The 17,694-nt window shown below is 33.4% G+C and overlaps 1 protein-coding gene across 3 annotated transcripts in view; it reads right to left on the bottom strand.

Annotated features, from left to right (window-relative positions):
• The window catches only part of fidipidine (coiled-coil domain-containing protein 93), a 525,830-nt gene that overhangs the window by 102,246 nt on the left and 405,890 nt on the right, over positions 1–17,694 (bottom strand). For all 3 annotated transcript variants that reach the window (XM_089595045.1, XM_089595044.1, XM_089595046.1), the window contains one exon: positions 15,457–15,668. In XM_089595045.1, the coding sequence (XP_089451171.1) occupies positions 15,457–15,668 (212 nt within the window). The remainder of the gene's footprint in view (positions 1–15,456; positions 15,669–17,694) is intronic.

Below are 17,694 nucleotides of genomic sequence, written 5' to 3'. Positions count from 1 at the left end.
TGTTTTTTATCGCTATATCCTCTAAGGTTTTCTCCATTCTAGTGAACGCTATTGCATCATTTGACTCTGCCCATTTATTTATTTCAATTTTTTCCTCCTCTTGTAGATCAAGAGTGAAGTTATTATTGCCGATTTTGATTGTTTTGATATCAGGGAGGTTCAATGAATTTGCTTAACTGTAGGGAAGTTCTGATCTATAGTAGTAAGTCTCTGTCAATTCTGGTGTTGTAACTTCATATAGGATGTAGCCAGGAGCATGAGCAATACAGTTACTGTTGATCGTTAGTATTCCTGTACCTTGTATTTTAATTTCAGTTGGTTGTGTGATTGAAGGATTGTTTCCACACAATACTTGTATCGTGGTAGTATTTTGTGCAGAGTATAACCATTGTTCAGTGGTTTTTAGTCTTATCCAATAAATTTCGGTTGACTTATATAATGCTATTTGACAAGTTTTTAATGCTTCTGTTGATGGGTTTATAAATAAAGAGAATTCGCAAGGATTATTAATAATATTTTCGTAAATAGGCATATCTGGTCAGCAATACAAGATCTTCTTATCTTTAATGCGATTATTTAAATAATATTTCGTCGGTAAGGAAATAATTTTGAAGATTATTGCTTACGATCAGGTTACTATGTCGGGACTCAATGCTGACATATCCTTTTAAATCTAAGTGTAAATTTCTTGGAACTGGAATCAAGTGCATGGCATAATTACTGTATTTTTCTTGACCTGTTAACGGGAAACTAAGTTTAACTGCTAATCGACCTTCTATTGTTACTACGTTTGTTGTGAACAGTGCGTGCAGGTGTTCAAGTGTTACGGTTCAATCGTCTCATGGTAGCGTATGCTCTTTTTTGTATGAATTAATTTCGTTACAAATTTTTGATAGTTGTTCGTTTTGTATCATTAGCGGATGTAGATGTCCTTTTGACGTGCTTTTCACTGCACTGATAAGCGTTTTGTAAGAATTTAGTATGATAAATACGGATTTTTCGAAAGAGTTACTCCATTCTAATACTTTAATTTTATACTTAATTTTTCTGTTATCATTATCTAATCGCCATGGTTCGGTTAAACTTTCCAAATTTTAAATTATAATCTTTTTCATTATGTCTTTTTTTATTATGCCATTTTTTTCTAATTCTATATAAATTTTTTCGAGATTTGAGCGTACAATATGAGTCTGTTTTGCTTCTAAGCATGATATCGTTTGTGTAAAGTTGTAAAGATTATTTATATCCACATTCATTTTATCTCAATCATCCGCATCTATAGATCCAAATAATTTTTTCGAAATCAACCCCACGAATTCCAGTGGTGCTCGTCTAATTATCATGTGGCTAGGGATAACTTTTACTACATTGTTAGAGTTTATTTCTTTACTATGTATTTGTATTTCAGGTACAAAAAATAGTTTTAAATCTTCGTATGTTGATTTTGATACACGAATCATATTATTCAACGTGTATCTTAGTGTTAAATTTTTGCACTCTTGATTTTCAAGTACTCTAGTCCACTGTTTAAGTACAGTATCTAGCTCTTCATGGTATAGTTCAGTTTGGTTTTCAATGCTACGAAAATCTAACGTAATAGTAACGTGCCATTCGGTACGAATTAGTCTGACGTCGTAAGTGTATTCATAATATATACCTGGATTATTTACTAAAAGCATGCTATCGTAAGCTTTTGCAGGTATCTCTTCCTTACTTTTTATTATATCAGGCCTTAGTGTTAGCAGAAGCAGAAAGGCAATGTTTTTAGTCAACATATTGATCGGATCAATCTGCAACAAAAATAAAATTTTGATTTTTTTTTTTTTTTGGTTAGCAACATTTTACTTTGTCAATGTGTTTGTTCATTATTCTGCCATTTTCTGATCCTAATATGACGTTATTATTACTATGTATTTCTTTCATTTTGAAAATTCCGTTATAAAATCTTTCTAATTTTTCTTGGGTTCTTTGAGTACATAGACTGTCATTCCAACTTCCAAGTTCTGTGGTTTTGACTTATTGTCATAAGGTGTTTTTGTATTTTGTTTTGATATTTTAAGTCTGTCACGAGCTATTTCTTGTATTGTATGTAAACAGCGGACAAGGTCATTAGCATATGAGCTGTATGTTTCTAATTTGAATTCGTCTCGAAGTGGATTTGAGGAACGTGCCTGTCTACCAAAGACAAGTTCAAAAGGCGTAAAGCCTGTTGCTGAATGAACTAAAGTGTTGTACTCATGCATTGCAAAAGGAACCATTTTATCTTAATCATTTTTGTTTTTTAGCGTTAGTTCTCAAGAAATCGTTTAACATAGCGTGGCTTCTATTTAATGAACTATTTGATTGTGAGTGATATGCAATTGTTAGAGCTAAACGAAATCCATAGATTTTTGATACTTCTGTCAATACTTAATTAATAAAACTTTTTGATCTATCACGGAAGATAATTCTAGGAATATCGAAAATTGACATAAAATATCATGATGACACATCGGCAATAAATATTGCTTGTATATTAGGAACATGAACTGCAATAAAAAATTTTGTAAGTAAGCATTGCATTGATAAAATTTGGTTATTTCCAGATATACTTTGTGGGTAAGACAAAACATACAATTATGTCATCAAGAAATATAAATAGCTCTTTGCCTTGCAGTCCTGATAAAATTACGTCCATTAGTCGTTGAAATGCTGCAGGTGCATTGCAGACGGATAGTTTTTAGTTATTATACAATTCGTATCAACTCAGGATGTAACAATATTGTCATTAATTATGGGTATCAGAATTACACTTGATGACCACGTAATAAATAGCAAAGTCAGACATCAAAGGGTAATCTTTTATCCAAATTTAGACGCTTGTTTTTACATGATTCACACTTAAAAGAATGTTATGTTTAATTTTTAGCCAGCAGCTCTTTTTACTATGAATACATAACTAGGTTTCAGTAAGTGTTTGTGAAAATCTTGCCGCTAGAAACAGTGCAGAATTGAAAATCGTATCTTTAATTGAGTTAAATTAATGACTAGAAATTGCAGTTTTTATGCTTTCAAAAAACTAACATGGAATATCTTCCGCATATTTATTATTAACAAAACCCTTTTAAATATGCTCTTAAGCAAGTGTTTATGTGCATTACAATTCAAGCTACGTTCGGCAGGAACTTTTAACGTTGCCGTATGTTTGCATGCCTTTAGTCTTTTTAAAATTTTCGTTTAGTACTTTTAATCAAAGTCTTTTCAATAATCAGGCAAAACAATCATTAAAGATTTAAAATTTGCAGTAATAATAGGTTAGAAATTACAAGGAATATTCGTTTTGTATTACAGTGAAAATCAAATAATCCTAAGTTTTTCATACGAATCATTAAAGTTTTTGTAAATAAAAAGGGGCGCCAACGCAGTGTTGACAACTATCATTAACGTACGTCACCTATTTGTAAAGGACCTTCACGCAGGAGTTCTCCAGTTTTACAGGAACAACTAATAACTAATCACGTAATACTTTTACACAGAGTATCTCTCTTAGACTACACACTATGCTATACACTCTACTCTACTCATAGAATCTTACGCTAGTCAGCTTAACCGGCCCTCTCTTTTTCTCTACTTTGATCTGCTTGTTCTCTCTCCCTCTCTCTCTCTCCCAGTGAGTACAGCAACAGTCTGTTTCGATAGTGCCTTTTCATTATAGACCTGTCTTCTGCTATCTGTTAAGTTGCCTACGGGCACTTTGATATCAGGTGAACTGCATGGTATGTCATGCAGGTTTGATGCGCGGCCATTATCCCAGAAGTGTGTGCACAGCCTGCCGAGCGCCATTGACTTTGCTCCAAGTTTTTTTCTTGATATGCTATTACGAGGACAGGGCTGACATCTTACTCTGACTTTGTTGCACTTTGTGCGCAAGCGTGGAATTTCTGCATGGGCTACTTAGTCGAAGTTTTGACGTGTCGATTCCCCTAGCTGCATACATGAGTGAGGATGAGGGGGACGGAAAAGAGGAGAGAGAAAGCAATGCTTTGAGTGCTGACAATACAAACGATGATGATGCCATGCTATCTGCTTCTAAGGTTTGTTTTCTGCTTAAACGTACCAAGCATGATATTGATATTTTGCTACAATGATTGGGTAATGAAAGAGGAAAATCAGTTAAGTGAGCACTGCAAACTGCTATAAACTCTCTTAAATCTGTGTTGATAAGTATATCTTCTGCATATAGCTAAACTTGCGGTTGAAGATAAACGTTACAGTAGCGAGCTTAATCTGCAACAGATAATTAACAGACTACCTTTGACTGTCACAGAAAATCGGACATGGCCAGTTACAGAAAAAACTAAAACATTTGCTAATATTGTGGGATAAGGCACACATAGTAAAGTAGTTCTTGATCATGGTAAATCGATCCCAAAAAGAAATGAGACCCGAGTTAGGATAGGTCCTCTCAATGAACATGCTAGTGAATAGAAAACAGTTTTGGATACTAATGCATTGACATCCATCTCTGCAGCTGATCTGGGCCTAAATTTTGAGGGGTTATCTTGGCCTTCAACAAATCAGTAGTTTTTGAGGGTGAGGTACTACACAACTTAATTAAATGCCCTGATTTAGAAAAATTATTACTCGAAGTTAAACCTATGCTAAAGTCACAGAACTGCATCATCATTCGTGGCATACCTGTTGAGTACACTAAGAATGAAATACACAGTAGCCTTATAGCACAAAATTTCCATGAATGTAAACAAGGGGGAGTAAAAATAATATATCAAAACCCAGCACGTCATAAAAAACACAGATCGTGCGTGATTGAATTACCGCCTGAACTATTACTTTAAGATGAAAAAAGCCTTGGTTGGGTCCAATGCAGGTTCAATGGTATTGTATCTTTAATGCAGTACTACAAGTAATAAAAGCTAGGTCATATTAATATTAATTGCAATGATGAGGTGGGTTGTGGTTGCTGTGCTGACTCACATAGTGCTAAGGATTGTGAATCAAAATCATCTAAATTTTGTATTGAGTGCAAATAAAAACATTAGCACATTTGTTATAGGACAAGTAAATGCACAATCTATACCAGCCCTCGTACATGACATTGAACGACTTGTCAAAGATTACAACATGGCTGTGTTTAGTATTACCGAACATTTATCAAGCCTAGTACACTAAGCACTTTGTCTTATATATCGGGGTATCACTTAATTAGACATGATCAGATTAGTAAAGGTGCTGGAGGTGTGGTTATTTATGTTCACAATTCACTCAAATACAGAATAATTTAAGTATCTGACACTCCACCTTTATATGTTAAACGCCCGGAATTCTTAATTGCAGAAACCAAAAGCAAGTGTTTTACTACATTCTGTGTCGTAATGTACAGCCTGTCTTAATCAGGGTTCTGGGCTGATGTTGAGAGTGCAGTGCTAAATATTACTTGCGCATGTGATCAGCTTGTTTTAATAGGTGATTTTAACATTGAGTGAAATTCCAATTTTACTAATGAAAATATTCTCAAGTGTTCTTTGAGTTCTATGGGCCTGGAGAGGTTGCCTTTTAATCAAACTCATCGTGGTACAGCATCAGACTCTACAATTGACTACATGTGCTTGAATGAAATCCACTATGTAAAAACTTGAAAGCAACTGAGACAGCCATGGATCTCTGTACATAATGTTATTATGGTTGAGTTGGATATTCCCACATCCAGATTATCTCCTAAGTCTCAGAAATATTAACCTTATGAATGCATTGATGAAAATGAAGTGCTTAATTATATAAGTGAAGTTAATTGGAATTTCTTGCAAAATGCTAAATATCTTGAAGGTAGAGTGTGTCTTCTCACACAAGAATTAACCAGACGTATTTTTTCTGGATGCAAAAAAGCTGCACAAACTTAGAACACCATTAGGTCATTGGGTTCGATTAGACAGCCCACTACATATTTCCCTATACCGTCTAAAGAATTTAACAATTATCGAACCACAAAAGTCTCGATTACTACCACTACCCCAAGGACCACGAATCTCACCAGACCATCGCTTTTACTTTGGTAATGTTGAATTACCAGATATACTGGAGGCCTTTAGCATTGCATATTCTAATACAACCAGAACTGATAGATTAAATCTAAGATTTCTCAAAATATGCCTGCCAGTTATTTTCCGATTTTCAATCGATATTTTTAACTCATCACTCCAGTTTAGCATTTTTCCAGATGCATGGAAGCAAGCATTAGTCTTGTCAATACCCAAAAAGATCAATCCTACACTGGCATGCGACTTCAGACCAATCAGCATATTGTATACTTTGAATAAATTTTGAAGGTAGTTGCATTTAAAAAAATAACGAATTACCTTGATGGAAATAATATACTTAATTGTTTTCAATCTGGTTTCCTAAAGCAACACATCTACCACACTGCACTAATCTGCATAGTTGACAACATCAAGGACGCTATGGATAGAAACTGTGTTACACCGACGATGAGCCTTGATCAGTCACGGGACTTTTATGCAGTTAATATTGATCTGCTCGTTGGCAAACTTTGAACCATTGGCTTCTCTGATACGTACAGCATCGTTGATCAGATCTTACTTGACAAAAAGATCACAGACTGTCGGTACACCAACTGACGAACTTTCTCAAATCCTTTCGTAGCTCGGGTGTGCCTCAGGCAGTTTACTAGGGCCCTTGCTTTTCTCAATATTTTTCAATAATACTTCAGTGGTTTGTAAGGACTGTAAGTACCACATCTACGCAAATGATTTTTGTTTTTATATACAAGGTAAAGATCGTGAGACCGGCAATATAATACAGCTAGCGAATAATATCTTACCAAATATGTCAAAGTAGTTGGATATGAATGGCTTCATTGCTAATGACAGAAAAACGGAAGTGGCTTCGTACTAGAAGAAAAAAAAAATTAATTGTATACAAATAACCCATTACGTAATATAATATTTAACAATGTGACTATTAAACCCACTGATAATATTAAATTGCTGGGAGTCACACTTGATAGTTTGTTAACATGGAGATCACACTGTACGAAAATTTAAAGCAAATTCCACTCTGCGTTAGCATGGATAAGGCGATTTCAGGATAATCTCTTACGTGATACTATGCTTCTTCTCAGTCGTTCACTTATATTTCCATACCTGGATAACTATGCATGTCTTTTTATGGCCTGTCATCGAAAATAGAGCTTAAGATGACTCGTTGCATAAATGCTGCCCTTTGCCTCATTGATGATATTCAAAAATTTATACATATCACACCGACTTATATTAAGTACGATATTACATTATATTCTAACAAAAGAAGATATGTTATGCTGTGCCTTTTACAAAGAATCCTTACATTACAAAAGCTTACTAATATTGTCGAACCTTTTACCTTAAAATCTGTCTCACCAAGTGCAGTCAACCTCAGAAATTTGAATACTGCAGACTTACTGGAGACGCATATTAATCACGATGCTTATAGATACTCGCTCACCATTGGAGCTGCTACTGAATGGAATATATTACCGGCTGATCTACGATCCATCCCAACTCTAGCTCTGTTTAAAAACAGACTTTGTAAATAAATTTTTTTATACGGTTTGTTAGGATATATCAGTGCCCTCCGGTGAATTTGGAAATTCAAAGTGATCAGTGATCCGTTGGGGGAAAAATGTAAGAAAATAAATAAATACAAGTAAAGTGTATTTAAATTTTCTTGCGTTGATTTATTAATGCACAACATTTCGCTGACAATATGCGTCAGCCTCATCAGGCTACAAAATTTAAATTAAAAACACACAATGAGTGATCTGGAAGGCTCAAACACAAAATACAATAAATTTTAATGTAAATTGTTACCACAGGTACGCAAGAATTCGTAAGTTTGGTTGACTTACTCGTCACTTGTCGTGCTATCGTCTGACAATAAATTACAACAACAAGCCAGCGCTCATGTAGGCGGAGCCGCAAAGGTAGACGGTAAAGGGCGATGAACTCGATCGGGACATTTAAACTTTCGTAGTAAAGGAAGGTATGCTCTATTAAAGGAAAGCACATCCTCCAATTACAAAAAAAGAATTATTTCCGAAATGCTTTATATAAAACTCGACAAATACAACATCAATAGAAAGGAGGATGTTCTTTTTCATATTCTTTTATACGTTGTCATATGTGACACGAAGTTAGTTAATATTTTAAAACTTTAAGTACATTGTAATCATGAGTAGGTTTTATTGTATTTAATTGTAACTTTTTTTTTTTTTTTTTTAAATTTCAACTATTATTTCATATTCCATCTCAGTGCACTTTTTTTTAATGAATGTATCTGTGATATATTATGCACCATGGTGACCTGCGTGTTACTAATCTTGTACAAACTGCCTTTAGCAGTCTTGTATAATTTGAGCCTTGGCTAATACGGACCGCAGGATCTTTGCTTAAATAAACACACTGTACTTTCACCCTCTCTCTCTCTCTCTCTTACGTAATCTCTTTTTTTCTCTGCCATAACTTCTCTACCAGCGCGCCTTACTTGAAACTGATCTCTCTTTCTCCTTTTATTTCTTCTATCATAAAACTAACTTTCAAAATCTCCATCTCTCTTTTTTCTCTCTATGCCTCAACACGCGGTAAAACGCGCAAATAATGGTGGGACTCCAGAGCATACGGTTCAGAATCCCCCGTACTCTTCCTCAAGTCCACACAGGTAATCAACTTCTCTCTTACTGTTTCTCCTACGGTTTCCCTCTCTTATCATCTCCTTCTGGTCTTGACCGTTTTTTTATCCTCGATCTAGGAAAATCTTCATCCTAGGAGAACACAACAGCTGTCGAATTCTCACACACACTTCTCTTTCTCTCTGTCTCTCTCTCTCAACACTCTACGTGTCTTTTAAAAAAAATTTTCGTAACTCTCTATTGAGCTCTTCTCTACTACGCACTCCAAAACAAACGCAAAAGTCACCAGAGTTCTAGCTGTTTGCACTTAAGCATCTAGCTCGAGCATAACTCCCAGATCGAGTTTCCACTTTGGCCATGGCAACCACTACCACTGCTACAGTGTCAAATCTCAGAAGTTCTATAGTGATGGAATGATGGTTCTACCGAAAGAGTGGCAAAAAGTCATTAATCAAAACGATTATGACATCCAATGTCATACACTTTTTATGAATCACTTCGAAACAGAGTTTCATAACACTTAACACAGAGCTCCGTTTTAAAATTGTAAAAAGCAAAGGCTCAATGATCTCCAAATATCAAGCAGTACACCTGCTTTGAAACAAACTACCGTCGCAAAACTCAAACTACGCGTGCAACCTCCAAACAATCTTATAAAGCGCTTACCTTACAACATTAATTCGCAGTGGTACATCGAAGAATGTGAATAATCAACAATTTTAACATTTTTTACTGCGTTCATCCACAAGAAATGTCATACAGAATTTCGACAGCAACTTGTACTTAACGTAAAATCCGAGACATCACCAGTTTTAACCATTAATTACTGTAAAATCATAGCACCACGACTATGCTTGTATCAATCGAGAGTAATTGGGTTAAGTTCTGATTGGTCGATCAGGTCCCCAACCAGACGTGTCCTCCTTAAATACAAGTGTATAAGAACTCCTTAAACTTAGAATATTTGCCTTTTCTCTTTTATTTTATGCTACAAAGTAACAATAAAGGTTCAAGACTGAGTTCTGTTGCGTCTTTTAAGCAGATGTAAGACTTAGTTCGGTGAATAAGCTGTGTGAGAAAAGCTCGAGCAAACCAGGCCATTGTAAACTCGCCTAAAAAGTGAATCAAGGAGGAACAAGAAAGAAAGGACCATCGACTTGAGTTCTGACGTTAAAAGTAGCAGCCAAATTGTTGTCATTTCCAGAAGTACTTTCGTGTGGAATTAGGATCACCGTTGCGCTCGACCTTGTAATATCTTGCAACTGCGTGCGCGTAAGCAGCGGCTAATAGAAGTAAGTAAAATTAAGAAGAACTATAAACTGTAAAATCACTATAAATGTGAACTAGAAAACGGTATTATTTACATTATTTGTAAAAATCGATTGTTTTCGGATTTACTAAATCTACTACGCTACTACTACATTACATAAGATATAAATTCAAATAGTAAGTCAACACCAGCTCGGCGTACCACACTCTAACACCATGCCATTCATATCGCTCGGTGAAACCTAATACCACAATGCTAAGTCAACGAATTAAAGAAAAAGTGTATTGTAAATAAGAGCAAATAAGGCTTTTGGGCTGACGGTTGGTTTATGACGAGCAAAAGTTAAATTTGTTTGTTTGTACAACAACTCTACATGTTCCATCCTTCACTTATAGAAGTTCGGACGTAACACGGTGTATACATTGTTGATTAGTGTTTGAAATTTATATGAATAAATTCGCTTTACAAAACATAAAAAAACCAAAATTACTTCTTCCCTAACCCAATAAATTGCGTTAGCTAGGGCGTCTTGAACGTGAAAGCCATTGTTACATCGTTATAATACCTCAAGTGAGGGATATTGGGAAAATAATAAAACACTAACATTCAAAGATTTCATAACATTACATTGATTTCAGAAGAAGGCACTACTGAAAAAAGGATTTCAGATGTGTTTTACCGATTGAAATAAAATTCGTAACCAAACACAATTATTTTTCAGTATTTCAGCTTTGGGTTAATTTAAAAAAAACACTTTTTGCTTGCACTTCGTTTGCATGATAAATGAATATTGTATAGTACTATTATTTTTTGTAAATGTTTAAAACATACTACATTTCAAAAGTTTTTTTTAGCCCCGTCGAATGTATGTATTTAACTGTCGAAGTGTAATAAGTTGCATACTACTAGCTCCTTTAACTTAAGAATCCACCAAGTAAAATACTGAAGATCTTCAAAATCTGATAAAATGCAAACTTTATATCTTTCAAGCTACTAAAGGGACTTCGTTAAAACGTTTTAAAATCAATACATTACATGTGACAAACAGCCTTTAGCTTAAGATCTTCTAAGCTTCGGAACTTCAAAAATTACGTGACTACATGCTACAAACAACTCTAGCCTTATAACATAGTAAGCATGCCTTATACACACATCGAATAGCATCAAATAATTACAGAGTTCATTTGGAGGTACGTAGAAGTACACCGGATCTACTCCCACACTGTGGGCTGCCAGCGGCTCCCTCCACCCTGTGCGTTCGTAAGCGGTAAATGTCAGACAACACCACTCTGCTTAGAAGGACGCAGAGACCCCGAAAAAAGTGTTAGCGTACAATTGAGCTAGACTTACCTCAGGTCTGGCTTGGAAAAATCTAATGCCCATTGGACGTGCCAAACGCATCTCCCATGCTTGCCCACAGTTACATTTTATCGGGCCGCATGGGCGGTGCGTTCGGGTACCGGGACAGACGCTTTCGTTACGACCATCAGCTGCTCCAACTCTTAATTAGTCGTTCCAGATCCAACCGTTTGGAGACAGTTTTGGAGATAATCGCATCCACGGGGACCACGAGGCGGCGCGCCTGCCAGCTCCCGCCTGGAGCCGCAGTTGGCTAGTGGTAATGGGCAGGGGTGCCAAACCTATCGGCCGAACCCTTTTGGCCGATCACTGCCCGTCATCAAATAATTACAGTACAAAACAAATGCCTTAGTGCTCAGAAAAAAGGTGGATGTAACAAAAAATTTTTGTAATTTTTTAATATTATCAATTTTTTACACTATAAGTTTCTTAAAGTTCTCTTATCGTTTTTATTTTTACCTAAGAGATTAACAATTTTCAGAAAAAAATCTGTTTTTACCTACAACAAGAAAAATTGAGTATAAATTCTTTTTGTTTTATCTAGAAAGCACATTTTTTGGGCTACGTAACTATAATTTTTATTTACACCAAGAGGTAAGCGATAATCATGCTCCACTTAACTGCATAAGTTATTAGACATGTTGTTTTACATGAATTCTCAACCATCAAACCATCGTTGGAAAACGCCTCTATGATAATAACATCTTATAGACAGTGTCTGAGTAAGTAAAAGTCGAGATCTAAGTTTAGAGTACCCAAGTTACTAAGCTATCGGAGCACCAAAAATCGGCGCCTGTCATTTTTTTTTTTTTTTGTACGCAATAGTAAAAATGAATCCACGAATTCCAAAACTTTACTCGTTATTAAAATTATATAAAAACAATTTCGTCAATAGAATCAAAAATATGAATTTATCACATAACGCCATGTTACTTTTATTTGATGTCAAACATCTTCTTCCGAGTATACCAATCCACAAAGTACATTGTATGCCGATAATCTATTACATAGAAATAAAATAAACGAATTTGTTAACCAAGAGATTTTATTAATATTAGAAACAGTTCTCAGTCATAACTATTTTTAATTTCAAAATAAATTTTATTCTGTTAAAGATGGTCTGATTATAGGTGATCCAATCAGTCCATTACTTGCAGAAATATTTATGAACGGCTTAAACAAAAAATAATGTCTTATTCACTCTCTAAATATTTATTGAAGTGAAAACTTTTTTAGGCACGTTGGGCGATTTTGGATGGAGAAAAACTCTTGGTTTCGCGTCAGATCGCTCTCATTTAAAAGCAAGGCGATCCCTACAGAGAGTCGTGTGTGAGCGCGGGAGAATAATGTAAAGGCGAGGGGGGCAGGAGGAGAGAAGGAGCCCACTCTGTATTGGCCGGTAGTAAAAAAGGAGAGAGTAGCTTGGCGGCACGGCAGAGTACGGTGGGGTATGGTAGTATGGGTACTATGGATATACATATGGCTTAAGTACTCTCTCCTTGTCTAACGCATAGTGCACATTTGAATTTCGAATCACACCGCATATGTATGGGTAAATGGTGTAAGTAACTACCAAGTCAGGTACTCAGGTACCAAGCTACCGATACCGAAGTAACTTTTAACCATGTGTAACTACCTACTATATTAGTATATAGCTTTTTGCCATGTGTCAATGTGTATACTGTAAACTGTATACAGTTAATGTTACTACAGTATTACTGTATAAGTGTATAGTGTATATCCAATAGTATCGATTACCCATGCAAGTTCAACTGCGTATAATTGCACACCTACGCGACAATTTGTAGTGTATATACGTGACTAGTGGTCTTTATAAGCTGTATTACCGTACACATACGCGCACACATATATATTTGCAATTAACTGTTGTCACGTCGTCACTCTTCGTTATTAATTAAATTATACTTTATAATATCTTACATAATACTAAAATTATTTTAACTTGAAAATGTATAATTTCATGTTTAATTGCAAGTTCAATTACCTTACTCTCTTCCTTAAAAAAACACATTAGTAGTAATTAACAATTATTCTACAAATTATTTAAAAGCGTATTCAGAAAACTCAATTATTTATTAAAAAAATCGAAATAACATTTTCTTTTACGTAAGTATTAACAGTTTCTGCTGCAAAATTAATTTAATTATTTACGAGTTGCATGTCAAGGACTCCAAATAAATTCATTAAAAAATGATAATAAGCCTACATCGGACGTAAATTGTCTAAGTTCTTCAATGAATTTTTTCTCACTCCTCAGTATCCGTTGTTGTAAAATTTAGTACGAATATTTTCATGACAAATCGCATAATTTTCAGAATTTCCAGCTTAAGGAATACCTGTATTGTCGTGTAATCAACTTTATAATTTATTACTCAAAATATATAGGTATAATGAAGAGATATGCATGTTATCATATGTATTATCACAACCCACGTAGTTATATAAATGCCATAACTTTAGATAACTTATTTCAAAAACAGTAAATTATTTGGATAGCTACTAATTCATTTCAGAACTTAAGTAAAAATATAATTCATAGTTTTAAGTTTTCATTCCTGTCGGAAGTCCCATGACTGTTTTGGCATAGATACGTAGACGATATTATTGTTTGTTGAACGGGTACACAGAGACCAATATTTTCTTAAATTTTCTTAATAGTTTACATAGCAACATACAATTGACATTAGAAATCGAAAATAATAACCAAATTAATTTCTTAGACCTTTTAATTATCAAAAATAATTGTCGAGTTTCTTTTACTATCCATCGTAAACTTTTGTACACAGATACCATCATTCACAATAAATCGTTACATCCATATTGACATAAAATGGCCACATTTTACAGTTTTGTGCATAGACTTTTAACGATACCTTAAGAGATTTTGACTATGAATTAAGCACTATTAAATAATTAGCATTTGACAATGGTTATAATCCACTTATTATAAATAACATACTCAATAAAGTAAGACTAAAAAAAGTTATAGACAATGCCTTCCTCTTGTCTCAAAGGATGATGATCGTCGGTACCACATATTAACTTATACCGGTCCACATACTTATAAAATTGTTCAATTTTAGAACAATGTGATATTCATTTAGCGCTCAAGACAAATAACAATTCTGAAAAAATAATAAAAAACAACAATGACAAAATCAATGAAGAAAAGAAATCAGGCGTTTACAAGAGATATTGTGGTACACCAGGTTGTGATAAATTGTATTTTGGCCAAACGGGTAGAATGTTTGAAAGACGAGACAAAAAACATAAAAGTGCTTTTAACAATAAGACTGGCAAATTAACGTATTTTAGTCATTTAATAGAATGTAAACATTTTCAATAATCACTATGATATCTAACATATTTGCAATAAAAGTTTTTTAGAAGCAATGGAAATCAATAAGTTCAAAAATTCAGGCACACTATTAAACGGCCACTTAGATCTCAATAGTTCACCTTTACTAAATTCAAAATTTTAATGTTACCACTATGTTAATATATGACGTATACTTATTTTGTATTATTATGTATTGGCTCTGCATTCGGTATGTATATTATATAGCAACGCAACGTAATTTAGTTCATTTGGAACTTGATAGCCATGATACATGATGTAAAAAATATAAGATTTTGTAGGGAAACACACTAAAAAAATCAGACTGCCCAACTGATCGTTATTTAAAAAATAATTTTTGAAATATTTAACTCTAACATTTTTTACTATGGCAGAAATTTCGAAGTATGTAGCTAGTCAAAGTTTAAGAGTAGCAAAAATACGACATTTCTAAAATTTTAGAATTTACGTATCTGAAACAGATGTATTCGACAATAAATAATAAATATAATAAATACAATAAATACTTTAATGCAAGGAAAAAAATTATTTTCCTAACGTAAATCCACTATCTTAGATATGCTAGATAGCAGAAACTTCTCTTTGTGATAGTTTTAGTCATAAGAGTATGAAAAATCTTGTAGAATCTACTTGAAATTTTTGTTAGCAGTCTTTGGCCATTTAATTATTAAAAGTTTAATAGTACGTTACTATTGTTTAAAGCAGTATTGTTGTAAATTAAATTTAGATGTTTATGCAATATGAAAAAAAAATTTTTTTAATACTAACCTTTTACATATGGTTCCTGAAATATTTGTCTCTTCAAATTTATGAAGTAATGAATCTTTTTCATGTTTTAATTTACCTACATCTTCAAATATTTTTGTGACTTCAGTTATGTAACGGTTTTTGTGACACAAAAGTTGCCTTTTCTTTTTTTGTAGATTCAATATGCGTTTACTTAGTATGTTCTTCAAATTTTTAGATCTTATTTGTTCATCCTGTAAATAGATTAGACACTTAATGCTTACTAATACATGAGTCATTGATAATAATATCTAAATAATAAATAATGAGACCAATCTGTAATAGAAGACAGAAAATTTTGAAATTCTTATAACGGCCATCAGTGCATAAAATTAAATTATGGAGCAAAACCCTTAAACCAAATTCGAGTTACGTTATCGTGAGAATGATTTTTTCCTAGAAAACGGAAAAGCATGTTTCTATTTAATCATTGTACTAATTACTAAGTACTTTTCTTTGTTGCTTTCTTTTAACCTGTAATAAAACATTGAACTTTGTACTGATAACTAAAATAAAGTTTTCGGTATCAGTATTTTATCAATTATCTATGTAAAATTTACTATTGAGTAACTGAGTATATTTTTCTTAGATTAATTTATTTTCTAGAATGAGACTTTTTTATCTTGCTCAGTGAGTCTTTTTCTGCTTTAAGAAGAAAAATAAAAATCAAGTAGATGGTTAGTTAAAATTAATTGCTATAAATAGCCAATACAAATAGAATCAAGTATGATCAACCCACTAAAAAATAAAAGAAGGAATGCATAAGCTATGAATTCAAAAAGGTGCTTTTTTTCTCGAATAGTATAGTTAAGTTTTCGTTTTGATTCTCCTTTGTACTTGGTAGAAAAATTGAGTCAAAAAATACCTTACTTCTATTGAATATGATGACAGTGCAGCTTACATGTAGAGTTTTTAATAATATCAGAGTTAGCACAAAGCTTGACATAAGCAAAGGCACTGGTAGCATCCAAAGTAAACTGAGAAAACTTCGGTACAGCTGCATTACTGACAGTGGCATATTTATGTCATGGAGTAGCGCCATACGTGGAAAAACACGTAAACTAACGGATTGGTATGATTACTTTTCTACTTTGGAGTAATAGAGCACCCTATGTCATAAAGAGTATATACATATGTTGAGTTTCTACGCTCTTAATTAAATGTAGTCTGCATTATCTTTTAATAAATAATAAAAGTACTTTTTTAACAGTAATTGCTGAGTGCTTCCTTGTGACATAATTTATTAAAAAAAAAAAAAAATTGTGTGTGTAAGAGTTTGTATTTATGTATACAAATAGTAATGTCTCTGAAATCCTTTAATCGATATTAATCAAACATGACGTATACTACTTGTTTAAAAAAAAGGAGTTTTAGCCTCTTTATTTTACAAAATTTTAATTTATCAAGTTTTGATAGTCAATTTTTTTTCAAAAAATTGATTTTTTTTTAGTTATCGTTGTTAGTTAACTGTAAGTAGACTATGAGTACAAAAAAATAATAGCATGCTATAAGTTACAAAATATACAGAGTCAGAAAATTATTCACATAGCATTGTATTTTACTAAAAAAAAAAGATAAAAACTGAAAAAAAAGCGTTTAAAAGAAAAAAATATTCATAAATATAAAAGAATAATTTTTTTTGGTATATTTTGATTTACTTTGATGTATTCGTACAGTCAAACTATACCATAGGATTTTATCAACAAATTCTACTTCTGCAAATTTTCTACTAAGTCATACTTGGATGAGAATATAAAGAAATTCATACGACCAATAGTATACAAGTGAATATTGATACATCTAAATCATCGTATCAAGAGGTGAATATACATAGATGGCGGCACTTTCAATACAAGCACTCTATATCCTCCATACATGCCCTTTTTTTCAATATCCAATATCCTTAAGACTCATAATAATAAACCACTTAGTTTCTTTTTTCAAGAAAATTTTCTGAACAAATAAATAAGAATGAAAAAAATATCCTCCCTGGGTGTGGATCGAACACACAACCTCCTGTTTACTAGACGGTTGCTCTACCACTTGAGCTACCGAGGAGCTGCACATTCACTCGCACCGTAAGTTTAGATATGTTTCTAATTTTTAATTTTTAGACCTGTCTTTCACCTAAGCTCGATAAAGTAGTTATGTGACTCTAATACTTATCGGTAAATTAGAAATTCATACGACCAATAGTATACAAGCGAATGTTGAAACATC

The sequence above is a fragment of the Copidosoma floridanum genome, unplaced genomic scaffold (genome assembly GCF_036245765.1).
Source record: "Copidosoma floridanum isolate Cflo_tuat_1 unplaced genomic scaffold, Cflo_Japanese_pri ptg000024l, whole genome shotgun sequence".
Classification (NCBI taxonomy): domain Eukaryota; kingdom Metazoa; phylum Arthropoda; class Insecta; order Hymenoptera; family Encyrtidae; genus Copidosoma; species Copidosoma floridanum.
Note: the sequence above shows the minus strand (reverse complement) of the source record. Positions and strands in the feature narration are given on the sequence as shown.